This window comes from Carlito syrichta, unplaced genomic scaffold, assembly GCF_000164805.1.
Source record: "Carlito syrichta isolate Samal-C Ts95f unplaced genomic scaffold, Tarsius_syrichta-2.0.1 Scaffold309115, whole genome shotgun sequence".
NCBI lineage: Eukaryota > Metazoa > Chordata > Mammalia > Primates > Tarsiidae > Carlito > Carlito syrichta.
In genome coordinates, this window is record NW_007253211.1 from 1,063,460 (window position 1) to 1,090,469 (window position 27,010).

General features: G+C 56.5%; 1 protein-coding gene across 1 annotated transcript in view; it reads right to left on the reverse strand.

Annotated features, from left to right (window-relative positions):
• Window positions 1–27,010, reverse strand: part of ITPR3 (inositol 1,4,5-trisphosphate receptor type 3) — a 78,077-nt gene that overhangs the window by 9,199 nt on the left and 41,868 nt on the right. The window contains exons 12-45 of the mRNA XM_008066829.1: window positions 26,574–26,673; window positions 26,333–26,493; window positions 25,587–25,728; window positions 23,590–23,751; window positions 22,246–22,418; window positions 21,308–21,427; window positions 20,831–21,013; window positions 19,388–19,639; window positions 19,159–19,303; window positions 18,678–18,819; window positions 17,808–18,007; window positions 16,683–16,812; window positions 16,140–16,197; window positions 13,594–13,759; window positions 12,497–12,661; window positions 12,347–12,421; window positions 11,835–11,960; window positions 10,640–10,762; window positions 10,359–10,559; window positions 8,828–9,079; window positions 8,516–8,641; window positions 8,282–8,407; window positions 6,104–6,224; window positions 5,336–5,526; window positions 4,666–4,814; window positions 4,367–4,475; window positions 3,813–3,903; window positions 3,529–3,698; window positions 1,942–2,116; window positions 1,644–1,828; window positions 1,130–1,330; window positions 873–983; window positions 275–370; window positions 43–144 (exon numbers count right to left, since the gene is read on the reverse strand). Of these exons, the coding sequence (XP_008065020.1) occupies window positions 43–144; window positions 275–370; window positions 873–983; window positions 1,130–1,330; window positions 1,644–1,828; window positions 1,942–2,116; window positions 3,529–3,698; window positions 3,813–3,903; window positions 4,367–4,475; window positions 4,666–4,814; window positions 5,336–5,526; window positions 6,104–6,224; window positions 8,282–8,407; window positions 8,516–8,641; window positions 8,828–9,079; window positions 10,359–10,559; window positions 10,640–10,762; window positions 11,835–11,960; window positions 12,347–12,421; window positions 12,497–12,661; window positions 13,594–13,759; window positions 16,140–16,197; window positions 16,683–16,812; window positions 17,808–18,007; window positions 18,678–18,819; window positions 19,159–19,303; window positions 19,388–19,639; window positions 20,831–21,013; window positions 21,308–21,427; window positions 22,246–22,418; window positions 23,590–23,751; window positions 25,587–25,728; window positions 26,333–26,493; window positions 26,574–26,673 (5,029 nt within the window). The remainder of the gene's footprint in view (window positions 1–42; window positions 145–274; window positions 371–872; window positions 984–1,129; window positions 1,331–1,643; window positions 1,829–1,941; window positions 2,117–3,528; window positions 3,699–3,812; window positions 3,904–4,366; window positions 4,476–4,665; window positions 4,815–5,335; window positions 5,527–6,103; window positions 6,225–8,281; window positions 8,408–8,515; window positions 8,642–8,827; window positions 9,080–10,358; window positions 10,560–10,639; window positions 10,763–11,834; window positions 11,961–12,346; window positions 12,422–12,496; window positions 12,662–13,593; window positions 13,760–16,139; window positions 16,198–16,682; window positions 16,813–17,807; window positions 18,008–18,677; window positions 18,820–19,158; window positions 19,304–19,387; window positions 19,640–20,830; window positions 21,014–21,307; window positions 21,428–22,245; window positions 22,419–23,589; window positions 23,752–25,586; window positions 25,729–26,332; window positions 26,494–26,573; window positions 26,674–27,010) is intronic.

Genomic DNA, 27,010 nt, shown 5'->3' on the forward strand with positions numbered 1-27,010 from the left:
GAGGCGGGGGGCGGGGCCACGGGCCGCGGGTGGTCCTGGTACCTGCAGCGCCAGGATGTAGATGTTGTGGCCCACTTCTCGTGGGCTCACCTCCGAGTTCTCACGCTCTTCCTCCTGCAGGTAGGCCTTCTTGATGACGTCCACCTGGTGGGCAGCGCCGGCTTGAATGCCCACTTCCTGGGATGCTAGGGCCAGCTGGGCCCTGTTCCCCATCCCAACACCGGGCCTTGCCCCGCCTTCCCACCTGCCCACCAGCCCACCAGCCTGGCCTCACCAGCTCCTGGGGCCTCAGACTGATGAGGATGCGCTCTGCATTTTCGCTGTCATGCCGGCTCTCCATCAGGGCCAGGAGCAGCTTGGAGGCATTGTCCTGGGCGGGGAGCCGCCGGGACAGGGACCACAGTGAGGGCCCCCACTGTGTCCCCACGACCACCACCTCAGGTGGCCCTATGACAGCCCTCCCACCCATAAAGGTGCCACGAACTTCCCCTCCTCCATCCACAGCCTTGCCAGATGTGTCCTGTGTATCTGGCCAACCCACAGGCCTGCCTCCCCCCCACCCTGTGGCACACACTCCACCACCCCAACAGCAGGCACACGCGCAGAAGTCCTCAGATGAACCAGAACACTTTGCTTCTAGCGTAACTGTACACCCAGCATGTCTGCTCACACATATCGTACATATCAACATGCATATACTACACACAGGCACCCTCACACTTGTGCATCCAGATGAGACCCACACCCCACATGAAATGCTAACACCACATGACACAGCCCACTATGCACCCTCCACACACACACACACACACACACACACACACACGTATGCACATCACACGCACACTCCTGTGGGTCTGCCCCAGACCCACCTTGAGCTGCAGCACCAGATCCATGCGGTACTTGCACAGGGGACTGATGTCATTGAGGACCAGTGCCGTGATGATGTCGATGCCATTGGACTCATGTGTCACGATGCAGGTCTGGGGGAGGTGGGGGGGAAACAAGGCCCAGGTGCCCTCAGAACTGTGGTGGTTCCAGAGGCCTCAGCCTCTCCGCCTACCAGCTCCACCCACTGGCACGTCCACACCACCACCCAGCTGCCACTCGCACTGCTGTGGCAGCTCACCTGGTTCTCGTGACAGGGGCCCTGGCAGTACTCAGTGAGGGTCTCCAAGGTCTGGATGACGAGGCCCACGTTGTCCTCATTGATGTAGAGCCCCAGCAGCCCCAGACCCCCCGTCGTGCTGCCGCACATGATGTCCAGGAACTGCAGCGTCTCGCACACCAGGTTGTAGTTGGTCTTGTTGTTCTGGCAGCGCAGGAAGTTCTGCAGAGCACAAAAGGGGTGGGCACGGCTGCAGCAGGGAGGGGAGGCCAGCCTGGGGAGCCTCCCCGTGTGCTTCAGGGGAAGGGGCACCACCAGCCACAGAGCAGTAGTGCCCAGGCCAGATGATACCAGGGCACTCATACCACAGAGGAACACCAGCCACGGTGCGCAGCCAGATGGAAGGCGGGGGCCACATGCGGGTTGCACGGCCCAAGGATGGGGGGGCAGGCGCAAGGTGGGAGGGCGGGTCCGTGAGGGGCCACGCAGGACGTGGGGGGGCAGGAGGGAGGGGTAGGCGTGGGGGGGTGCCCACCTGCAGGTCACGGTTGTGGTTCTCGCACAGCAGCTGCAGAAAGCGCAGGATGGGCTGCATGATGAGCACGGAGATGCCCATCTCATTGCTCTGCACACGCTCGCCCACCTCGTGCCCCCGCCGCAGGCTGGGGCCCAGCGAGTAGCGGGAGGAGGAGCTGGGCAAGGAGAAGGAGGCCACACGGCCTGCAGGGAGACCTGGTGAGGCTGGGGCTGCTGGGACCGCCAGCCCGCCCCTTCCCCTGCGTCTGTTCCTTGAGTCTGCCCCCCTGACCCCCTGTCCCACCCTACTCCCTGACCTTTGGCAGTGGGGTCTGCTGGTTCGCGGTCCTCACGTGGCTGGCCGCCCAGGTTGTTCATGTTGACCGCCACTGTGGACTTGGTCTCCTGTTGGGCCCGCTTCATGCGGTCGTGCAGCACCTTGAAGAAGCGCTCCGACTTCTTGTCACTTGTCATCAGGTTGTAGAAGGATTTCTAGAGGGGGACAGCGGGACAGGGACAGCCTCAGCACTGGACCTGGCTCTGAGCGCGCTTGGTGAGGCCTCAAGGGCTCCATCCTGTGTTGCAGGGACAGGGATGGGCACAGAGAGGCCCCTAAACATGCCCCAGGCTGACTGCGGCGAGAGAAGACAGAGACAACTGTGTACCCTGTGACAGAGGCCGGGGCAAGATCAGGGCCACCAGAGGCAGAGGGGGAAGAGCCTGAGGGGCTGTCACCGCCTCCTCCACAGCCCCTGCCCATGGCTCCTATGTTCGTTTCCAGATGGCAGCCAGAGCGATCTCTTGAAATATGACTCACATCCTTCTTCTGCTCAAAACCCTCAGTGCCTTTGGGAGGCTGAGGTGAGTGGACTGCCTGAGCCTGCAGGTTCGAGACCCGCCTGGGCAGCGAGACCTCATCTCGACAATAAATCAAAAAATCAGCCGGGCGTGGTAGCGCGCGCCTATAATTCCGGCTACTCGGAAGGCTGAGGCGGAAGGACCGCCGGAGCCCAGCAGGTCGAGGCTGTGGTGGCCGGGAGCGGCCACTGCACTCCAGTCTGGGCGACCAAGTGAGACTCCAACTCAAAAAAAAAAAAAACAAAAAAACCTCGGTGACCCCATTTCCTCCATAGGAAGAGCCATGACCTCCCAGTGCCCACGAGGCCACCTGATGGCCTCTGACCCTGGGTCCTCCTGCCCTCCTCTGCCAGGCGCCAGCCACTTCCCTTTCCCAGCCTTGGCGCTGGCTGCCTGCCAGGCTGGTGTGGGTTTCCCCACTGTCCACATGCTCACCTCCCTGTCTCAGTCTCTCCGAGCCTTTCCCATCACCCCATTTAAAATACCCCAGCCCCTTGCCTCGGCCATCCCAACACGCTCTCCATGTACCACACTGATGACCCTGTTGTCCCCATCAGGACGCAGGTACTAAGAGAGCAGGGATTTCGTCTCTTGCTCACTGCTGAACCCTCAGGGCCTAGAACACTTCCAGGCACGTAGAAGGTGCTCAGTGCTGATATCACATGAATGGATGAAGGAAGGAATGAGGATAAAGCAATCTGAGAGGGCTTCTTGGAAAAGGCAGGCCTTGACTTAGGCACCAAAAGCTGAGGGAAGGAGGTCTGAGCAGAGGCTGAGAGGCAAAAATGGGTGGACATGATAGGGCAGGACAATGAGAAGACAGGCCTGGGCCGGCTGGGACAGAGGAGCATGTGAAGCGGCCACATGATGCAGGAGCAGACGTGGGCATGGATCCGCTCTTGGGTGGCCAAGACTTGCACTGGCCACCAGCACCCAGGCCTGCAGCCAGACCTCTGAGCCTTGGCAACTTGGCACATCCACCCCAGCCCTGAGTAGGAAGCTCCCACCCAAAGGTGGCAAGCGTCCTGCTCAGGCCCACTCCACACCTGGATCTCGGTGTTGCCGCCGTCCAGCAGGCGGATGGCCAGGCCGATGCTCTCCTGGAAGATCTTCTCGTTCTTGGTGCTTGTGATGAGGTCACATACCAGCTTGGTGGCCCCCTCCTTGTCCAGCCGACACTGGGTGGCCGCAATGGCTGACCAGTCTTGGTCCAGGCCTGGAGGGGGGCACTCGCTTGAGGGAAAGCTGGTGGGGCAGGGAAGGAGGCAGGGGCCCTGAGGCCAGGGTGAGTGAGCCACCCAGAGGCGGGGCAGGGGGAGGCAGTACTGACCGGTGCCCATGGGGTCAGGGAGGTCCCCTCGCGAGCTGGACTTCCGATTCTGGAGGTAGTTTTGCAGCAGCATCTTACGCAGCTGGTTACCCTGGGGAAGGATGGGAGTGAGCCCCATAGTGGGCACAGGCGGTTTTTTTTTTTTTTTTTCATTTTTTGAGACAGGGTCTCACTCTGTCACCCAGACTGGAATACAGTGACACAATCATAGCTCATCACAGCTTCAAACTCCTGGGCTCGAGCAATCCTCCCACCTCAGCCACTTGAATAGCTGGGAATAGCCAGCAGGGGTGCACCACCACACTGGGCTAGTTTTTAAAAATTTTTTGTAGAGACGGGGATCTCTATGCTGCCCAGGTTAGTCTCAAGCGTCTGGCCTAAGTGATCCTCCAAGCTCGGCCTCCCAAAGTGCTGGAATTACAGGCTTGAGCCGTGTCCAGTCCTCCATTGCACCTTATGGTGACTGGCCTGACAGTTGCAGCCCTGAGTCCCTGGGCCCTCTGTTCCACCTACCTCGTGTCCAGGCTGCCTGGTGCCTGCCCCCCCACACTCACCCGGTCCCCATACTTGGTCTTCTTGCGCAGCATCTGCTGCAGGGTCCGCAGCACCTTGATGCAGAGCTTCTCCTCAGGCTCCATGAGGTCCTTGGTGTGCTGGATCAGCCTGGGCCCAGTGAAGAGGTGGCTCGGGGAAGCCCCATGCTGCCTCCCCCGGCTGCTTCCCACCCTGTCCTAGGAGGAACGACCCCCTGGGCCCTCTGACCCTGAAGGCCTGTCTAGTCCCCACCAGGCCCTTCCCCGCCCCAGGCCGCTGCACCCCTGCTGCCCCCTGCCCTGACCCGGACCCCGCTCACTTGGACAGGAAGCCCCCACTCTCGCAGCGCTGGTAGGCCTCACTTCCTTCCAGGAAGAGCAGCTCGGGCCAGTGCAGGACGTCCACCAGCACGGACAACTCGGCCTGCACCAGGGGCTTCAGCCGCTCCTCTAGGGCCGTGATGATGTCCTGGGGTGGTGGGGCAGGGTCACCACCAGGCCCAAGAGGTGACCAGGACTCGACCACCACTCTGCCACCCAAACACCAAACAGCCCCACAGATGGCCCTGGCTCATCTGAGAGGACCCGGACCCACAGAGACACCCTGAACGCTTTTCTCTAAGCCCCTTCTCCTTCTGTGTGACCTTAGACAGAGCCTTCGCCCTCTCTGAGCCTCGGTCTCCTGTCACGAGGGGCCCCTTGGCAGGCCAACGAGACAGCAGACAGAAATGTGCAGCACAGACAGGGAGGCACTGCAGGAATGAGGGATGGCTCCAACTCCCTACGACCTCCAATCCCACTGGCGGACCCCTGGATTCTCCTGGCTCCCTCTGGAGTGATGCCCCTCAGTCCCTGCAGCAGGGCCTCCCCTGGGGAGGGGACAGACTAACCGGCCCCTCCTGGAAGTGTGGGCAGCATGGGAAGATGTTCTCAAGAACCTGCCCTTCTGAGGCAGGAGCGGCTGAGTCACCGAGCGGCGCCCACACCCACCTGCAGCTTCTCGATGATGTTCTTGTAGTCCCACTGGTTGGCGGCGGGCGTGACTCGGGGGAAGGTCCGTGTGGCTGCCTTGTAGCTGCAGGCATTCCGCTGGGCAGCGGCAGCGCTGCTGGCCCCGCTGCTGAGCAGCACGCTGATGTGGGCATCCAGGTCCATGGGCAGCGAGATGGCCCGGCCTTTGGCTGGGGGAAGGGAGGGGTGCCGGAGGGCTGGAGGTCGATCGGCCAGAGGCCAGGGTCAGGGCGGCCATGCTGGGGGACAGGGTGAACTAGACCGAGGGTCTGGGGACAGGGACGTCCCCCCAGGCCCCACTTGAGGGATGGAGGTGCTATCTTCCCCTTGTTGGGTGAAAGGGTTTTCTGCCTCTCATTCTGCCCTGGCTTTCCCTCCTCCCTCCCACTTTCCCTCTCTTCTTCCCCAACTGCCCCTAACAATCTACAGGCCTCCCTACTGCCTGAGGCCATTTGTATGCACGCACATGCACATACACACACACACACACACACACACACACACACACACACACACACACTCCAGCTGGGGAATGTCACCCAGCATCCTCCTCTGGGGAACTGACTCCAAAGAAAACAGCTTCTCTCAACTGCCAAGATGCCAGGTAGATATCAGGAAGGACTTACTGAGAACCACCTGGGAGCAGGAGATGGGCAAGCTTAGGAATACATGTTGCTTATGAGGGCAGGCACACTGTAGCAAGGGGAGAGGGGTGGCTTGGAGCAGGCCAGTCTCCGGCACACTCACCCACCATGGCGAGCGTCCGAATGCAGGCCTCCACGGAGCCCTTGTGCTGCTGCTGCAGCCATGGACACTCAAGGAGCCGTGTGGTGGACTGCAGCAGCTGCACCACGATTGTCTGGTGTGTCTGCAAGAGGCCACACAACCCGCTGTTGCAGCTCTGCCCACCCCCACCCTGGGGAGCCCCAGGCCCAATGACTAGAGCCCCCTGAGAATAGGTATGGGTGGAGGGATAGGATCTTCACTAGCTCCTTCGTGTCAGTTGGGCAAAGGCAACTCCCTTCCCTTCAGCAGTGCACCGCCTGCCCAACTGTACACAGCAGCCAACTCCCCTAGGTCTAAGCATAGGGCTCATAGCCATATTTGCTAATCCAAATTTTAAAGATCTGTTAAGTAATGTTGTGAAAAGGTAATGCATTTACATGGTTTCAAAGCTAAAAGGTTGTTAAAAGGTATACTTTGGCTGGGCACAGTGGCTCAAGGCTGTAATCTCAGCATTTTTGGAGGCCGAGGTGAGAGGATTGCCTGAGCCCATGGGTTCGAGACCAGCCTGTGCAACTTGGTGAGACCTTGTCTCTACAATATATTCAAAAAAACAATTAGCCAGTTGTGGTAGCACATGCCTATAGTTCCGGTTACTTGGAAGGCTTAGGTGGAAGGATTGCCTGAGCCCAGTAGGCTGTGAGCATGCCACTGCACTCCATCCTGGGCAACAGAGGGAGACTCTGACTCAAAAAAAAGTTGTACTTTGAGGATTCTCTCCCCTACCCATGTTCCCACCACCCTCATCCCCCTACCTCCTGTTCTGGGGCTAGTCAGAGGTAGGGAAAGAAGGATCTCAGGCCCCAAACAATTTGTATCAAAACAAACCCGCCCTTGCTGGGAGGACAAGACCGGCTTTTGTTTTTTAAGAGAGAGTTTCACTCTGTTGCCCAGGCTGGAGTACAGTGGTGTGATCAAACTCCCAGGCTCGAGGAATCCTCCTGCCTCAGCCTCTTGAGTAGCTGGGACTACAGGTGCACACCACTATTCCTGGCTAATTTTTTTTATTATTTGTAGGAACTAGGTCTCACTATGTTGCCCAGGCTGGTCTTGAACTCCTGGGCTTAAGTGATCTTCCCTCCTCAGCCTCCCAAAGTGCTGGGATTATAGGCATGAGCCACTGTACCTGACCACCAGCGTTTTTTCTCCGCCACTCTCAGAAGTATTACCTCATCCACCTCCAGCCCCTTCTAGCAGCCCCTTCTTTAGTTTCTCATGAATCCTTCCAGTGTTTGATGCAGCGTAGCAGAATTGTTCCTTGAGGGAACCCGACTCTCTTTCATTCAAGGGGCTTAGAACAGACTCAAGTCTTTGAACCTTGGGAACTGGCTGAAGGGCCATACTTTGGTGATTCAAATCAGACTTCTGCATACCAGCCTAAAGCTCTTCTGCTTAAACCGACCGAGTGAGACTTCAGAAGGCTGTGTACCTATTTCAGCTCTAGGGACACTATGATCAACTAGCCAATGTGGAAGAGCTCAAGAGTGAAACTATGGTGATCACTTCCTTGGCTCTGCCTCCTAATGCAATCACTACATCCACCTTTGTCTTTGGGGAATAAGCACTGCCCACCCCCCATGCCACTGAACTCAGGAATTCCTGTTTCATGTTCCTGCCCTACTATCATTCCTGACCCACAGAAACTATGAGATAATAAATACTTCTTGTGGCCGGGCGTGGTGGTATACACCTGTAATCCCATCACTCTGGGGGGCCAAGGTGGGAGAATCACTTGAGTCCAAGAGTTTGAGACCAGTCTGGGCAACATAACAAGACCTATCTCTATAAGAAATTAAAAAAAAATTAGCCAGGTGTGGTGGTGCACTCCTATAATACCAGCTACTCAGGAGGCTGAAGCAGAAGGATCGCCTGAGCCTAGGAGGTTGAGGCTGCAGTAAGCCATGATTGTGCCACCACACTCCTGCCTGGGCAACAGAGTGACTCTGACAACAACAAAAAACATACAAAGCAAAACAATAAATGCTTGGTTTAAACTGCTAGATTTGGAAGTAGTTTGTCATGCTGCATAGATAATTAATACCCTTGGATATCCCTGTGCCATTTCTGTATGCAGGACAAGCAAATAAGAATAGATGCTCTTACTTTCCCCGTTCCCTATGCAGAAGCTAGCAAGATATTCACCTGCAGGGAGGTGCTATTCTCAGAGAACGGGGAGCTGAAGAAGGCATTGATGGTGTCCAGCACGACAGTCAGCACATACTTCTCCAAGGTGGGGTCTGCCAGGCGCTTCTCGCGCTTACTGCAGACCTGGGGGGTAGGGGAGAGAGGCCTGGACATTCACACAGGGGATTCACCACTGCACTCCACTCACACCCCTCCTGGGGGACTGCCCACACGGCCCCCACGGGGACAGACCCGAGCCATGTCCAAGGTGAAGTTCTCGAAGAGTGTCCAAATATGGTTGCTGGTGTAGATCTCCTTCATCTCCACCTCCGTGTCCACATAGCAGTGGTTCACAAAGTTCACGTAGGCCATCTTCACCTGCAGGCAGGCAGGGTCAGGGCATGAGCAGGGCCCCACAGCCAGGCCCTCCCGCCCAGTGCACACCCATCCCTCCCATTTCCTGTCCCTTCCGACTCTCATCCCACCGTAGCAGGTGAATGGCGGCCTCGGCTGGCTCTATCCCCCCCACTCCTGCCAGCTACCCCAGTCCCTGGGGACTCCTGCCTCTGTGATGCAGTCTTCGTGTGTCACCACAGACACCACATCCTCCAGTGGCAGCAGCGAGGTGCACTTGATTTCAGTGTAGACGTTCTTGCCCTCGGCACAGGCGGCCAGCAGGTCCACCAGCGAGATGTGGTACATGAGGGGACTGTGGTCCTCCACACCATCTCGGGCGGCCTTCATCATGTCTAGCAGGTGGGCCAGAGAGGCCTTGTCATTGTAGAACACGACCACGTCATCACCCGCGTTGGTCAGCTGCGGACAGGGCATGCGTCAGACCTCTCTGTCCAGCAGGCCCCGGGCCCTCTTTTCCTGCGTTTTACTAGGATGAGACAGGCTCTGACCCCAGCCCTTCCCGACACGTGGAAAAACCCTCCCCTGCTGAGACTTTGGAGTTCCTCGGCTGATGTCTGGGTCCCCCAGCCACAGGAGACACTGGTCCCTCAACCGAGAAAGTCCCCGTTCTCCCTGCTGGAAATAAGTTCCACTTGGGCCATCTCAGAGGTAGCTTCTTCCAGAAGCCCTCTCATCCCCACCCCCATACTTCCATGGTGTGTTACTTAAGTCCCCCTCACAGAGCACACACTGCTTCCCTCTCGTATACTATATATAATTCACAGTAACACAGTGACAGCAGTTAACAGCACTGCACAGCACTTCTGCACACTGTGCCTCCTTGGTGATGTCCATAGTCCCACGTTAGTGTCTCCTCCTTTCTCCCCCTCTTGCCCATGCTGTAAGATGCTTGACAATAGAGACCATGTCTGTTCAGAATCAGGCTCGGCCCTTTATGCTCCAGCTCCAGTTAGCAGATGTTTGTTGAGTCCCCGCTATGTGCCACACACTGGGACCTGAACAACACACGCCAAGGATGTAGACCCTGCCTCGGCCCTGCCAGGACCTGAACCTCCACTGACCTTTCCCAGGCAGACATGGTCCCTGGCATGCAGCAGGAATATCATGATTTTATTTGCTTTTTGTTTTTTTTTTTTGAGTTGGAGTCTCACTCTGTCGCCCAGACTGGAGTGCAGCGGCCGCTCCCGGCCACCGCAGCCTCGACCTGGGGGCTCCGGCGATCCTTCCGCCTCCTGAGTAGCTGGAACTAACTACAAGCGCGTGCTACCACACCCGGCTTATTTTTTATTTATTGTAGAGATGAGGTCTCGCCAAGTTGCCCAGACGGGTCTCGAACCCGCGGGCTCAGGCAGTCCGCTCACCTCAGCCTCCCAAATGCGCGGGATTACAGGCTGAGCCACCGAGCCCGGCTAGGAACGTCATGATTCTAAATAAATGATATCAAGTGATGAATGAATGAATGGAGGCTTGGTTTCTTTCAGGCCTGTTATCCAGGTTCTACTGGGTGCCTAATGCGACAGGGTCTCTGCCTGAGTTCTGTGAGGCCCGCAGCCTGAGTTCTCCCCCTGTATCCCCTCCACGGTCCCGCAGGTGAGTGTTCCTTTGTGACCACTGTCTGGCTTCTCTAGCTCCGTGGCCTACCGCCCGGGTCCCCCAAGCACCCTCGCCCCACCCTCACCTCAGTCATGATCATGTCCTGGCACTTCTTGACGTACTTGCCCTCGGCCTTGATGACGGTGTGCAGGAAGTCCAGGTACTGCACGTGACGCCCGTGTGTGGCCAGCAGGTGCACAAAGTGCTGCAGCACCGGCTCGCTGATCTCAGAGCATAGCTGGTAGTTGTTGAGGAAGATGTGCTGCATGGTCTCTGCCTCCAGGAGCTGCGGGCGAGTGGAGCATCCCTCAGAAAGGGTGTTCAGACCCCGCCCCACCGCCAGGCACCCCAGCCCTGCGCCCTCACCCCCGGCGTGAGGAAGAGGTGCAGGTTCTTGTGCAGCAGGGCCTGGTTGCCGGGGTTCCCCGCGCAGAACTTCTGCAGGAACTGATGTGTGTAGCGCAGGATCTCCATCATCTTGGCATCGCCCTGGGCACAGAAGTGGGAGAGGGTGCTGGGCCCACCAGGGAGGGAGACCCGGGCTGAGGCCCAAGCTCAGATGCGTGTAGGGGTGGTACAGGCTTGGGACTGGGACTACGAGGAGCCAGGATAAAGTGAAGCCCAGGCCTCCAGGCCAGGATAGACACATGTGAGTGACTGAGGTTCAGCGGCTGAGACAAGGCTCGTAGGGGTACGTGGGGTGAAGGGGTCAAAGTCAAGAGTCAGGCTGAGCCTTGGGACATATCGGGATTGAGATCAGTCACAGTAAGGGTCGGAGGATCAAAGGCTGAAATGAGACTGGAGGCAGGAGCCAGGGCGGGCCTGGGGAAAAGTCAAGGTTGAGATGTCAGGGGGAGGAATCGAAGTCTGACATCAGGATGGGGCCGGCGTTGATAATCATGGGTTAGATTGGGGTCAACATGGGTCAAGAGAAGGACACTGAGGGTCAAAGGTTAAGATGAAATTTAGGCCGGGCTCGGTGGCTCAGCCTGTAATCCCGTGCCTTTGGGAGGCTGAGGTGAATGGATTGCCTGAGCCCGCGGGTTCAAGACCCACCTGGGCAGGCGAGGCCTCATCTCTACAATAAATAAAAAAAATGAGCTAGGCGTGGTAGCATGCGCCTGTAGTTCCAGCTACTTGGAAGGCTGAGGCGGAAGGATCACCAGAGCCCAGCAGGTCGAGGCTGCAGTGGCCGGGAGCGGCCACTGCACTCCAGTCTGGGCGACAGTGAGACTTGAACTCAAAAAAAAAAAAAAAAAAAGATGAAATTTAGATTGTCAGAGTTGGCGGATAGAGAAGAAAAGACGCTGGGGTCAGGGTCAAGAATCAGGATGAGGCTGAGGTCAAATCAAGGGCAGTGGATTTAGGATGAGGAGCAGAGGGTCAAAGGTTAAGATGATACTAAGATTAGATTTGGGGGTCAAAGTGTGTCTCTCGGAACAGGTCAGTGCAAAAGATCAGTGTGAAGTGGGGTGAGGCAGCATTGGGGACTAGTGTACAGGTCAGCTCAGGGTTAAGGGTGAAGCTCCCCTGGGGGTCAGAGATCAGAAGTCAGGGCCACCTTGTCGTAGGGGATCTGCAGCAGGTCCAGCATGACCTTGTGGGCATCCATGTTCTTGAGTAGCCGCTGCTGCTTCTTCCTCATCTGTTCCCCAACCCCGCACATCTTGTTCAGCCGCTCCAGGATCTGAGGGGAAGACCAGTGAGCCCCATCCCTCCCTGCTGGTCCACCACAGCCGGGTCCAGCTTGCACCCAGAACAGGAAGGACAAAAGTCATGGTCGCCGAATCAGACCATCACTACAAGCCAGGGAAGCACTAAAAAACTCAATTCCACCCATAAAAGTAAGTAGAACAACATGACGGTGAAAGGGAATTTCAGGAAATCCCTTCAGCTTTAAAACAATTCCATCTGGACCTTGGCAGGGCTGTTGTGAACATGCAGCAAAGGCTGGAAGATGTCTATGCGGAGGGCCAGTGTCTGGCGGGGGTGAGGGGCGCAGGAGGCTGGCCCTCCATAGCCTCCAGGGCGGGGCAAGTGCGGAACCCTCCCCGGGGAACCCCAGCCACTCACGCCTTTGACAGTCTGGTAGTTCTCGCTGCTCTTCTCCCCAGGCGGGTGCAGAAAGCCCTCCTCGTCTGCGGGCCTCTGGGAGCAGAGAGGGTAGGGTCAGCCAGGCCCAGGCTTCGAGGGGGGCTTGCCGGGCTCCGGCAGCGGACTCACCTCCTTCTTGTCCTTGGCGGCACCCGCCTCCACCTCCTCGCCCTTGCCACTGCCTTTCTTGTCCACCCACAGCTCCGACTTCTCCACCATGGTCCGCAGCCGGTCCAGCTCTGACTTGATCACCTTGTAGTTCTCCACGTCCTGGGCTGAGATCAGCAGCTGCACCTGGAGGTGGAGGATGGGTTCGACTGATGGGACAGACCCCAGGCCCAAGCCACCGGGAGAATTCCAGCACCCTCCCTAGTCCAGGACTCCCCTCCCGGCATCACCCACCACCACCTGTCCCTCTCCGCCGAGCCAAATCCCATGCAGTATTTATGGGCCTGCCCTAAGCCCAGCCACATCCAGGAAGTTTTCCATGATGGCCCTAGGCCTCCCTGCACTCCCTGCCCTGAGCTGCCACATCACCTGGCTTCAGTTACTCACTGACTAGTATCACATGCTGCTGTGGTCTATCACTTGTTCTCTCAGACCCCAAAAAGGGGCAGGGCAGAGCATACTGGCATCAATGAACACTGGCTGCGAGAGGAACCTGAACCCTGAAGACCCGGGCCTGCGGCTGACTGCCACCTTCCTCCCTCTGGGTCAGCGGGCAAGGGAGGAAAGGGGCCTCAATTGCTCCCCCTCAAATGGGAGTGAGAGTAGTAACCACATTGTCAGGGCTGCTGTGAGAGCTCCAAGAGATGATGAAAGTCCAGTGCTTGGCTCCTGGTACATGGTGAGTGCTTGTTTTAAAGGCCGGCACTGACTGGTTTAGGTATTTCAGAGAGAGCTGTCGGGACCATGTGCCATCACAAGCACAAACCCCAGCCCTCAGTGAGGGCTGCCTGCACGCCAGCGTGATTCGAAGATAGGTACACATAACAGAGTTTGCAAACTGTAAAGTGCAGTCCACATAGTAAGAAATGGCGGGCACTGAGCCAGGCCAGGAGAGGACAATGTGGCCCAGACTCAGTCCTCGCCCTTAAGGAGCTCAGCAAAGCTGAAAACCCTGAACGTGCATCCCAAGCTCCCCCTGAGCTGTGAGCTCATCACCATTCACTCTCGTGCCCAGTGCTGGCCTGATGTTCTGTGCCAGGTCAAGGAGCTTCCATCACCTGCTTAAAGGTGTGCATGGCCTCCTGGCGCTGACTGAAGTGCTTGAAGAGGAGTTGCAGGGCCCCTGAGACCAGTGGTGGGTAGTCGTGCATGGTCAGGTGGATGAGCACACGCAGGAACATGCGGCCGCCCTCATCGTCCACCTCCAGCATACTGCTGGTCTTCCTGTGGGCATGGGTCAGGGCATGGGTATGAGTGGCACACTCTCTGCCATCCCAAGGGGTGGGGAGTCCTAGCACCAGCACATGCTCCACTGCCTGTTTAGCAGATGCAAGCCAATATTTGTTAAAAATATTGGCTTGGCACAGTGGCCCATGCCTGTGACCCCAGCATTCTGGGAGGCTGAGGTGGGAGGATTGCTTGAGGTTAGGCGTTCAAGACTAGCCTAGGCAACACAGTAAGACCTCATCTCTACACAAAAAAAAAATCAAACAATTAGCCGGGCATGGTGGCATGTACCTGTAGTCCCAGTCAGTCGGGAAGCTGAGGCAAAAGGGTCACCTGAGCCCAGGAGGTCAAGGCTAAGGTGAGCCATGATCATGCCACTGCACTCCAGCCTGGGCAACAGAATGAGACCCTGGCTAAAGGTAAAACACAAAAGGTAAAAATAAAGGTAAAAATAAAATAAAGGTAAAAATAAAAATAAGGCCGGGCTCGGTGGCTCAACCTGTAATCCCAGCACTTTGGGAGGCCGAGGTGAGTGGATTGACTGAGCCCGCGGGTTCGAGACCCACCTGGGCAACTTGGCAAGACCTCATCTCTACAATAAATCAAAAAATTAGCCAGGTGTGGTAGTGCGCGCCTGTAGTTCAGCTACTTGGAAGGCTGAGTTGGAAGGATCGCCAGAGCCCAGCAGGTCGAGGCTGCAGTGGCCGGGAGCGACCACTGCACTCCAGTCTGGGCGACTGAGTGAGACTCCAACTCAAAAATAAATAAATAAATAAATAAATAAAAAATAAACATATGAGTCGGGCTCGGTGGCTCAGCCTATAATCCCGCACTTTGGGAGGCTGAGGTGAGTGGATTGCCTGAGCCCGTGGGTTCGAGACCTGCCTACGCAACTTGGCGAGACCTCATCTCTACTATAAATAAAAAATTAGCCGGGCATGGCAGCACACGCCTGTAGTTCCAGCTACATGGAAGACTGAGGCGGAAGGATCACCGGAGCCCAGCAGGTCGAGGCTGCGGTGGCCGGGAGCGGCCACTGCACTCCAGTCTGGACGACAGAGTGAGACTCCAACTCAAAAAAAAAAAAATTTAAATTAAAAATTTTAAAAATCATATGTATATAGGCCAGGCATGGTGGCTCATGCATGTGATCCTAGCATTCTAGCAGGCCGAGATGGGAGGACTGCTTGAGGCCAGGAGTTTGAGACCAGCCTGGGCAATACAGTGAGCTCCCATCTCTAAAAAAATTTAAAAATTAGCCAGATGTGGTGGCACACGCCTGCATTCCCAGCTACTCAGGAGGCTGAGGCAGGAGGATTGCTTGAGTCCAGGAGTTGGAGGCTGCAGTGAGCTGTGATTACGCCACTGCACTACAGCCAGGTTGACAGAGCAAGACCCTATATCACTAAAAAAATAATAATAAAAAATATTGACACTCTCTCATAAGTTTGAAAAAAGTCACTGCCCTGAGCCTCCCAAGTGACCTCCATGTCTCCTGGGATCCCTCACAACTCCTCTTGATTGAGCAACTGTGGCAGGACTCTTAGCATTGGACCTGCAGCCCCCACTGCCACTACCGAGGGGATTCCTAGATAGGAACTGGGTCCACGACCAGAGGTAAGAAGAGGCTATGTCTTTTACCAAACTCTAACCAAAGTATAGCACTGCCTTCAATGAGGAAATATTAGTGACATCTGTGAGTCTGTCACCAATAAATATCAGAGGTTTTCACATCACCTCAGAGACGTTAACAGAAATCTCAGAATATCATCTACTTTTATCACTACTTGAAGTCACGGTCCTAATTGCACCCACCGGCACAGCTTGTTATTTAACGTGGTAATAAAGAGGCACATGTATAACTGCCACTTCACATTTTCTTCAATATTTTGATAAGTGCACCTCAAAGCCACTGGTTCCCTTTGTAATGTCATGTGCTTTATTTTATACATTTAACACCGTCTTTCAGAGAAGGGGCCCATGGGCTCTGCCAGCCGCTAAGGAAGAGCACAGCACCGAATGACAAGAGCTCCCATGTCCCTCCCCACTGCAGTCTCAGGAGTGAGGGCGGATCAGGCTGCATGTCCCCCACGCCTCCTCCCTGCTGTGGGATGGGGACACTCGTCCAGCCACCCCACTCAAGTCCTGCTGCACAAACAGGCACTCCTGCCCTGAGTGGAGACAAGAGAATGACCAGGATGGCTGGGACCCAAGTCATCACCGGGACTGGGCAGGCCGGGAAGGGTAGAGCCCAAAGCCTGTTGAGGGTCTGCAGGGACAGGGACAGGAGGGAGTGGCTGCCCTTCGGCCCAGGAAACCCAGACCAGTCCAAAAGGGTTCCTGACCCCACACACCCACACCTTAACCCTGGCCTCACCCCACTCCAAACATGGCCTCCGCCTGCTCCCCGATGCGGTCCAAGTTCATGTTGGCAGCTGTGAGAGGCAAGAAGAGTAGATGAGGGCAGGGGTAGGTGCAGCCCAGGAAAGATGGGGAGCGCAGAGGGGTGCTACACCACCCCCTTCCCTGCCCTGGCTGGGAGGCAAGCCCCTCTGCCTGCCCCTTCCTGGGATAGAACCAAGTGGGCCAGGAACCACAGCACCCCCACTGTCCTGCAGGGCAGCACGGGGGTGAAAGGGGGATGGCGAGATCCAAGATGGGAGCCGGGAGAACCTGGTCTGGCTCAGCCTCTGACTGGCTGTAACCCTGACCAAGTTCCTGCTCCACTATAGGCCTCAGTTTCCCCATATAGGAAAAGAAGAGAAGGATCCCTGCCTTTCTCCCTCACTGTGGCAATTAATGCCACAATGGAGAGAAAAGGCCTTTGAGCTTGGAAAGAGGGGCAGGACTGTGTCCCTGGGAGACGGTGCAGCCTAGGCCTGGGGTAGGGGGGCGATGGCGGGAGGGGCAGGGGGCTCACTGGTAGAGTCAAAGGCGGGAGCTGTGCCGTCAGCCCCACTGTCCTGCATGGGAAACACCTCCACAAATTCCTTCTTGAAGACAGACAGCAGGTAGGAGATGCGGTAATCCAGGCGGACGTTGAGGATGAACTGAAGGGGGAGAGGTGTGGGTGAGGACTGGTCTGAGGCCAGGAGGGTGAGGAGGACCCTAAATGGGCTCTAGCACCTGGGGGGTGTCCTTAGCACAGACATTCTGGAATTCTCTGGGATGTCACCACTAAACAAGACCTTTCTCCCCAGGGAGGTCCAGGGCACCCTCTCCCAGCTCCTGCCTGACGGCACCTCCTCTCAGCAGGAGGCAGTGGGCTCCCCCCACACCCTCACAGCCCAATCAGATCCTGTATCCCAGGCTGGACGCAGGCAGGAAAGGGAATGAAGCTCCCAGGCCCAAAGACTGACTCTTGTCCTCGGCCAAACAGACTCTGGGGCTCTCAGGGGAGGAAACTGAGGCTGCGAGAAAGCAGAAGGGGTCATTGAGGGTGAGGACACAGGGTTTGCAGACACCCTTGACTGACCTCTAGCTCCGAGAGTGAGAGCGAGGGCTCCTCCTCTGACTGGGTTCCCCATGGAGGTCACTGCAATACCCACCCCCCGTCCTCTGGTGACAGCAAGGCAAAAGCAAGAAGATCCTGCAAGCCCCTTCCTTGGTGTGGCTGGGGAGTCTCAGATGGGCCTGGAGCGGGAACAACCGCATCCAACTTGCGAGGAGCAGGCTCTCAACTCTCTAGCTCTGCTGCAAAATCCCCATGACCCCAGGGAAGTCCCCGGCTCTCCTTCACTTTCCTCATCTGTAAGACGGGAGAACTAAGCTAGACTTCAGCATCATCTGAAGGGCCTATCACACACAGACCGTGGGCCCTGCCTCTGGTGCTCCTGACTCAGGAGTCCGTGGTGAGGCCTAAGAACGTGCATTTCTAACAAGTTCCCAGGCGACCCTGACACAGCCAGTCCACGCTCAGAACAACGAGGTTTGATGACCAACCATTGTAGGGACTTCCAGTAGCAAACATGGAGACCTCAGGGGCGCTCCTTGCCCAACCGCCCACCTGGCCCACCCCCAGCCTCCCCATGGCCCGCCCAGCCACCTGCAGGATCTCCAGGATCTTCAGCTTGGTCTCCATCACCACAATGTCTTCATTCTCCTCAAACTTGCTTCTGTCCAGCGGCTCCGCAGCTCCAGGCCCAGCAGGCAGGCTAGGGGCCCCGAAGACAGACTGTTTGCGGCTCAGCACCATGGTGGACATCATGTGTCCCACGCCCTGGATGGACCGCCGCACGTTCTTACCTGTGGAGCAGGGAGCGGAAGGGGTTACAGAAGGTGCACGGGCGGGGTCCCTGGTCGGATGAGGAAGGCAGGGTGCACACTATCTACATCAGCTGCAGGGTCTTGCTAAGGAAGGGACAGGGCTAACCCAGGAAGGCTTCCTGGAGGAGGTAAGCTTTAAGCCAAATCTGGGGGAAGAAGGGTGAGCCAGGGCAAAGATGAGCTGTGTGGGGAGATGAGTGAGAAGCCTCTGTGGGAAACCTGAGAGCCACGACAGAGCATGGGGGGCTGAGGGGACACTGTGGGGGAGCCCTGAAAACCAGGTGCCAGTCTCTAGATACTTGTTTAAATACTTATGTGGCCTGGAGATGTCCGTAAGGGCAGGGCTGTGCCTCCCTCCCTCCTTCCATCCAGATGACAGGGCACAGTCTCCCCTCATCTCTCATTGTCTCTCCTCAAGATCAAGCAGTGATGGAAAGCAACTATCCCAGACACTGGGGTCTCCACAGTGCCTGGACAGGGACCCCTCTGGTCCAGCAGAGGTTGGAGGAGCTCAGGGCCAAAGATGCCCCCTTGCAGTAGAGCCAGAAGGCAGGTCACACAGTGAAATTAATCAGAGAGGCCTCCTGGCACTAAGAGGAGGCTGCGGACCACAGGGCGGTGGGTGGCCTGGGCTGGGCAAAGGCCTCACCGCTTGAGTCCTCGTAGGCCTGTAGCATGGCGGGGGGCCCCTGCACACAGTCAATGATGCCCAGCAGCGTGCGTGTGAGCCGCAGCAACTCGCTGAAGCTGTAGAAGCCGAAGTAGATGAGATTGTGCGCCAGGCTGACCACCTGTGGATGGGTGGGGCCAGGTGAGCGTGGGTGGGGCTAAAGCAAGTGGGGAGGAGTTTAGTGAGAGGCAGGGTCTCATGGGGGTACATGAGGGCAGGGTTCCCGGGAGGGCGGTGCCCTAGACTGACAGGTGACTGGAGCAGGGAGAGACAGACCACTCCCATCAGAACAGAAGCCTACCACTGAGAGAATCCCAGGCATATATGCAGTCCCCTTGCACAGGCTGGGGGCACTGAGGAAGTAGGGAGGTGGATCCCTCAACCCACCACTGGGTGAGTAAGGCCCGTGAGGCCAAACCGAGCCTCACAGACCCCCAGCCCCTGGGCACTCCCCAGCCACCTCGAAGGTGAGCTTGTTCTTCTCCTCGTTGGCGAAGGGCACAGCCTCGCTGACCACATTGTTGAGGTAGTCCTCCACGAACTCCATGGTGCTGGCAAACTTGTTCTTCTTGTCATCTCGGGACGCGTTGAGGTTGGAATCGTAGCTGGGGTGGAGGCCATGAGGTATGAGGGTCCCCGCCGTCCACCTACCCCAGCCTCTGCCCCAGCCCTGCCTCCACCCTTCTCACTCCTTGATGGTGATGGCTGTGGGGATCTCAGTCCAGAGGCGGGCGAACTTGACGGGTGTGACCAGCTCCTGGGGGTCGCGGTCCACGTGCACGTGCAGCATCAGGTGGCAGAAGGAGGCACGCAGGTCAAAGGGCAGCATCTCGTCCGCCATGCACAGGAAGATCAGGTCCACGCCCAGCTGCTGGGAGATCTCGTCGATGGCCAGGTACTGCCGGTCCAGGCACATGCGGGCAAAGAGCTTGAGCTGGTACCTGCAGGGCAGGGAGGACGATGAGGACACGGCAGATGGGGGCGGGGGCAGCTGGGGCTGGGGGCCAGGCTTGGTGGGGACTTTGCAAAGTGACCAAGGGATTCGGTTAAAGCAGGCACCAGCCGAGTGAGAAAGGTGATGAGAACCTCTGTAATGATGAGTACTCCATCATCCTCCCCTCCTTGTAAGAAAGAACAACACTCTCTGGCTCAGCCCGGACAGGTGTTTATGGTCTGAGAGGTAAGGGAAGGGAGACAGGGAGGGGAGTGAGGTGAGAAGGGCCAGTCTCGGGCAGGGAGGGAGAGGACAGACAGGGTGAGAGGAGGGGAACAGGGGCGGCTGGTGAAGGGTGTGCGGCCTTGACAGCAGAGACACAATGAGGAATGGAGATAGCTCTGCTCTAGGCAATGTCATGACCTGTGTCTCCTCCTCAGAGAGCACATCACCTCCCAGGGGCCCTGGAGCTGAACGGTCTGGGTGTGAACCGCTTCTCACCTCTTATGGCTGCCTTTACCTCTCTGTGCCTTCATTTCCCCACCTTTACAGGCAAGGGACATGACAGTACCTACTAACTACCTAATGCTTGTTGTGAGGCTCAAATGAGTGATCAAGTGAAGAGCTTGGACCAGCGCCTGGTAGAAGGCAAACACTTAAGAAGGGCATAAGGGTGGGTGTCGTGGTTTACACCTGTAATCCCAGCACTTTGGGAGGCCAAGGTAGGAGGATTGCTGGAGCCCAGGAGTTCAAGACAAGCCTGGGCAACATAACAGAGACCTCTTCTCTAGAAAAAAATTTAAAAATAAGCTGGGTGTGGTGGTGCACACCAGTAGTCCCAGCTACTCAGGAGGCTGAGACAGAAGGATCACCTGAGTCCAGGAGGTCAAGGCTGTGGTGAGCCATGATTTTACCACTGCATTCCAGCCTGCATATCAGAGTGAGACTCCCCTACTCAAGAAGGAAGGAAGGAAGGGAGGGAGGGAGGGAGGGAGGGAGGGAGGGAAAGAAAGAAAGGCAGGTATCTGGTGTCATTATTTTGAGCCTGCCTCAAGGCCACACACAGACATCTTCACTCAGCCTCCCCAGAATGAGGCCACACGGCAGAGGCAGGAAGGCAGGAGCCTGTGAAGCCAGCAGAGCTCCCCTCAGCAGGGACTGGCCGAGGGCCTGCAGGAAGGGGGCAGGAGGCCAGCACCTGTAGTAGCTGAGCACATTCTCGTCGTGGGCATTGCCAGCCCGCGCCTCCTGGGCCAGCTGCCTCACGCTCTTCTCGTGGTGCTCGTTGTTCCTGTCGGTCCATGTGAGCCACACTTCCTCCTCTGAGTACTCGATGCTCAGGTACTCGTGGGACTGGGCCATCTCCTTCACGGGTCGAAGCCTGCAGACCAGCAGCCCCATCACAGGGAGCCAGTCTGGGCTTCATGGCCACAGCCCCCCTGAACACACACAGGGCCCTCTCCCCAGCTCAGGCCCCCATGCTGCCTCCCCTGTGCCTCCTTCCCTCTCGCCCACAGTGCCGGGCACCCAGCAGGCACTGGGTTCACAGCTGCAGAGAGCAAGGGTGCCAGGTCCAGCCTGAACTCAGATGAGGCCAGGCACTACGGCAGCTGAGGGGCAGGCAGCATGGAGCCTGGTGCGGGCCGCAGGCTGTGGGTGGGGGCGCAGCGCTCACTCAGTCTGGATGAGAATGTCGCTGTTCTTGGGGTCCAGCACACACTTGCAGATGAGTTCCTGGGTGACGGGGATGGCAATGTGGTTGGACACACACAGGTCAGAGAGGTAGTCCAGGAACCTGGGAGTGACAGTGGGAGGGGAGGGGCTCAGAGGCTGGCCCTGTAGGGACAAAGCCCACCCTGCCACTTCCCCAGCTGGCAGTACCGGTGCCCTGGAACAGCCTCACTCCTTCTGTTCCCTCCAGGGGTTTGGAGATGGGTGGGGTAGGCTCCCAGCTGCCCAGAGAGGGACCCAGCGGAATCACCCTGAGGCAGAGAGGCTAGTTGGGGATCTAGGAGGTCAGGGTGAAGAGGCACAAGAGCAGGGGTGATAGTCACAATATTTAACAACTGGCTCAGTATCGGCACTGACTTTGCCACTGAAGGGTCTTGGCCTCTTGCTGTACCAAGAGTCACTTCTCTTACTGCTAGAGTGGGCAAAATTTGAGGGTCTCAGAGGGGCTGGGAAGTCAGGACCTCAGGGAGGTAGCACTTTACCAACAAGTGCAGAAGTATTTCAATATTTTAATAACCAGCACTCATACCTGTAATCTCAGCACTTTGGGAGGCTGAGGTGGGAGGATTGCTTGAGTCCAGGAGTTCAAGATCAGCCTGGGCAACATAGCAAGACCTCAACTCCACAAAAAATTAAAAAATTAGCCAGGTGTAGTGGCACATGCCTGTAGTCCCAGCTACTCAGGGGGCTGATGCAAGAAGATTACCCGAGCCCAGGAGTAGGAGGCTTCAGTGGACTGAGGTCGTGCCACTGCACTCCAGCCTGGGTGACAGAGTGAGATCCTGACTCAAAAAAACCCCCCAAAAAACAACAAAAAAAAGCAACCAGCAGACTTTCTACCCTGGCAGGGAGGAGGGGAGTGAGCTGCAGGGGCAGGCCCACCTGGGCTCCCGGTTCTTTCGCACAAGGCTGACAAAGGTCTCCACCTCGGTCTTGGTGATGTGCTTCTCCAGGAGCTTGCGGTTGTTGTGCAGCAGGGCAGTGATGGTGTCCTCAGCCAGGATGTCGTAGCCAATCTGGGACTGCATCATCCCAAACTGCTTGGCAATGTGCTCCTGGGGGCAGAGGGGTGGGGGGTCATAGAGAGCCACAGGTGGGACAGTGGGGCCCAGCTCTGCTCCAGAGCACTGCCCCCAGGCCAGAGGCAAGAACCCGATGCGGGCAGGGGACCCCACCCCAGAAAGGTGGAGGTCCAGGGGAAGAAGCCAGCGCTGGGCACAAGAGAGGCATTTTGGTATACAGTTATTTAATGGCCAGGTACAGTGGCTGGCTCACTCCTATTATCCCAGCACTTTGGGAGGCCGAGACAGAGCTGCCTGAGTCCAGGAATTTGAGACTTAGCCTAGACAACATAGCGAGACCTCATTTCTACAAAAAACTTTTTAAAAGTTAGCCAAGCATAGTGGCATGGGCCTGTAGTCCCAGCTACTATTAGCTGAGGCGGAAGGGTTGCCTGAGACCAGGAGGTCAAGGAGCAACCTGGGCAACAGAGTGAAACCCTGACTCATTAAAAGAAGACAATTATTTAGTTTGTGGTCTGTCTCCCTTATCAGAGAGAAACCTCTATGTGGGAGAGACAAGGAGAAACCACCTTGTCTATCTGGCAGGACCAGCTACATAATTTGTAGGGCCCAATGTGAGACTCCAGTTGGGCTTGGTAGTTCACACCTATAATCCCAACACTTTGAGAGGCCAAGCCAAGAGTATCTCTTGAAGCCAGAAGTCTGAGGCCAGCCTGGGCAACACAGTGAGACCCTATCTACAAAAATTTAAAGATTAGCCAGTGTTGATGGTGCATGCCTGTGGTCCCAGTTATTCGTGATAGTGTGACACTTGAGCCCAGGAGTTCGAAGTTGTGAGCTGTGATGACTCGACTGCATTCCAGCCTGGTTGATAGAGAGAGACTCTGCCTCAAAAAAGGAAGGAAAGAAGAAAGGAAGGAAGCAAGGAGGGAGAGAGGGAGGGAGGAAGGGAGGGAGGGAAGAAAGAAAAGAAAGTAAGAAAGATGTAAATAAATAGCAGGAAACTTTGTTCACTAACAGAACCAGGAACCCAGCGTGAGGCCCTTGTGAGTGCAGGGCCAGGTCCACACCCCTGAAGCCAGCCATGCTGCCTGGTGCCTACAGGACCCCAGGGCCAAGAACAGTGCCTAGCACAGTGTGTTCCTGAGGAAATACCTGCTGATGAATGTGAATGCGTGAGCCAGCACGAGTGGGGTGGGCCCACCTGGTTCTTGCGGTAGTCCTCCTGGGAGTGCCGCAGCACGCGGTAACACAGGCGGAACATGTGCTGGTAGGGGGCGTTCTTCTGGTCGGACAGCTCCTCCAGTCGCACCAGGGGCCCCTCCCCACCCTTGTCGCGGAACGGGGCCTTCAGAATGCCAAAGATCTGGGGGAACAAAGAGGGCAAGGAGGAATTCCCAACACCTGCCTGCTCCCCTAGTTATTCCAGGAACCCTGAGCCCCAACCAACCGCCCCTGCTCCTAATCCACCCTTGACATCAACCCTGAGCTGATTCTAAGCAGACCATGACTCCAGCCCAGCTGCCAATAGCCCCATTTCCAGCCCTGACTCTCCCCAGCAGCTGGAATCCCATCGCTGACCTCAACCTGTCCCTCCCTGCCGTGGATTCTAATCCCAGCTCAGACCTAGGGTCTGGCTCAGCATCTGGGGGAAGAGTAGGAGGTTGCTGCAGTTCAGGGGATTGAGGCTAAGAGAAAAGGCAGGCCAGGCCACTGTGCCCAGAGCTTAAGAGATGAGACAGGCCTGCCTCGTCAAAAAAAAAAGTAATGTAATTACAAACATTTTAAAAGGCAGGGGTTGGGCGGGATGAAAAACTGCTCTGGAATGAAGACCAAAGAGACAGAGCAACTGAATGGAATGAAAACACTTGAGGGGGATGTGTTTATTTGTTTTGAGCCAGAGTCTCACTCTGTTGCCCAAGCTGGAGTGCAGTGGCACATTCACAGCTACCGCAGCCTCGACCTGCTGGGCTCAAGTGATCCTTCCACCTCAGCCTTCCAAGTAGTTGGAACTACAGGCGTGCACCACCACACCTGGCTATTTTTTATTTATTGTAGAGACAAGGTCTCACCAAGTTACTGAAACTGGTCTGGAAGCCCTGGGCTCAGGCAATTCTCTCGCCTCTGCTTCCCAAAGTGCTGGGATTACAGGCGTGAGCCACCTCGCCCAGCTTTTTTTATTTTTGTTTGTTTGTTTGTGAGTTGGAGTCTCACTGTGTCACCCAGACCGGAGTGCAGTGGCTGCTTCCGGCCACCACAGCCTCGACCTGCTGGGCTCCGGTGATCCTTCCACCTCAGCCTTCCAAGTAGCCGGAATTACAGGCATGCACTACCATGCCCGGCTGATTTTTTTTTTTTTTCATTTATTGTAGAGATAAGGTCTCGCTGCCCAGGCGGGTCTCAAACCCACGGGCTCAGGCAATCCACTCACCTCAGCCTCCCAAAGGCGCGGGATTACAGGCTGAGCCACCGAGCCCGGCAGCTTTTTTTATTTTTAAACAAGTTTTTAAAAAATTTTGGGGAAAGTTAGAGAATCTGATATGGAGTGGGTATTACTACTAATTTTCTTAGGTGTGATCATGCTACTGTGGTCATATAAGACAACATTCCCATTGTTAAGAGACACATGCTGAAAAATTTGGGGGTGAAGTGCAACTTATTTAAAAAAGTAGGTGTGGAAGGACAAAAGCAGTTACAGAAGCCAAACAGGCCAGTGGTAACAGATGACTTCAGGTGGGGAGGGCACCGTGATCATTGTACTATTCCCTCAGTACTTTCTCAATATTTGAACATTTAGAAAAAAAATTATTTTAAAAGCAAAATTCTGGACCAGACATCGTGAGTTCAGATCCTGCCCGCCACTTCCTCACTGTGGGCTCCAGGCCAAGTTGCTCAAGTCTCTGTGTGCTTCTGTTTCCTATCAGTAAAACTGGGTGATAAGCAGAGTACCTCCTCCAGTTAGGGAGGAGACAATGAGTCCACACACGTAGGCCACCTGGGGAAGTCCCTGGCACATGGTCATATCCATAAATATTCATTTGTTTACAATGAGGTGTGAGAAACCAAAGTGGGGTAAGACCCGCAGCTCATGGCATGCTGTTCTGCCACCCCCTGCCCCGGCCCGGCCCCAGCCCCAGCCCCAGGCCCAGCTCCAGTCCCACCCCACCCCTGCCCCAACCCCACGAGCACGCACACAAGCACCTGTTTGAGGATGTTCTGCTCCCTCATCAGCTTCTGCCGTTCCCGGTTGGGTTTGGCGACCATGATGTCCAGGACGTTCTGCCCATTGTTGGGGACGTCGCTGACGAAGAACACCAGGTCCTCCAGCAGCTGGATGACAAATCTGGGTGAGGGGACACCGGAGATGTGAGGAGCCCTCCCAGCATGTACCCCCACGAGTAACCAGCCCTTCCCAAAGCATGGATCCTGCGGTCACCCACAAGTCCCCAAGGCACGCACAAAGCCCATTGTTGGTCTGTAGTTCCTCTCCCCAGCTTTACCTTGAATTACTCTCAAAATACACCCCAGTCCCACCCATCCTTGATTCCCAAGTGCCTCCAAGACACAGAATCTCAGAATACTCCAATATGGAAATAAACTGCAGGGTACAGGTGTTTGGTGTGGCAGGGTCTGCATTTACATCCTGACTCTGTCATTTATTACCGTCTGACCCTAGCCAAGACTCTCAACCTCTCTAAACCTCAGTCCCATCATCAGTAAAGCAGGAGTAACAATGCCTCCCTCCATCATAGGGTTCATTTTGAGTAGTGAGGCAGGCACCCGATTTCGGGCGCCCAGGGTCAGTGCAGGAGGGACCAGCCCCACCTCTGTGTCCCCTGCCCTAGCCCAATTCACCTGGCTTTTGCTTTGTGACTTCTTTTCATGAAGTGCGAGCCCCGAAAGGGCAAAATCACCCGGGACCTTGGCAACCCCACCCCACGGCCCACCTGCGGTCATTCTGGCTGATGAAGCCCTCGTTGAGTTTCTCCACGGCACTGGCCAGCATGGAGCTGGCGTCGTTGGCAAAGTCCAGGTCTCGGATCTCAGACACAGGCACTGACACGATGGCAAAGGCCTCCTTGTCCTCCTTGGTAGGGCAGGTGCCCAGCTACAGAGACAGGGGTCAGCAGGGCACACAGGACAAGCTCCGGTCCCACCCTGCTCCACCCCACCCAGGGCGGCTCGCACCATGAGCCGGATGGGCCGTTCTTCCTCAACATCGATGGGTACGTTGGTGCTCTGAATCCACGTGTTGGTGCAGAGGTGCCGCAGCCGGACATACGAGTTCCTGTAGGGTGGTCAGGGACACCGCGAGGGTGCTACGGGGCATAGCCACCACTACCCGTCTACCTCCCCAGTCCCATCACACCTTCCACCGTACTCCACACCCTCAGCAGCTGAGGGACCGGTCACTGGTGTCCTTCCAGGAGAGGAGCCTGAGGCCAGAGTGAGTCCTGTATCTGGTTCTGTTCTAACCTTTGCCCTACAGGAGCCGGCCTCGTCTATACTTCCAAAACCAAAGCTTGTTTGAAAACTTGGGACCAGCCGGGCTCAGTGGCTCAGCCTGTAATCCCATGCCTTGGGAGGCTGAGGTGAGTGGATTGCCTGAGCCTGCGGGTCTGCCT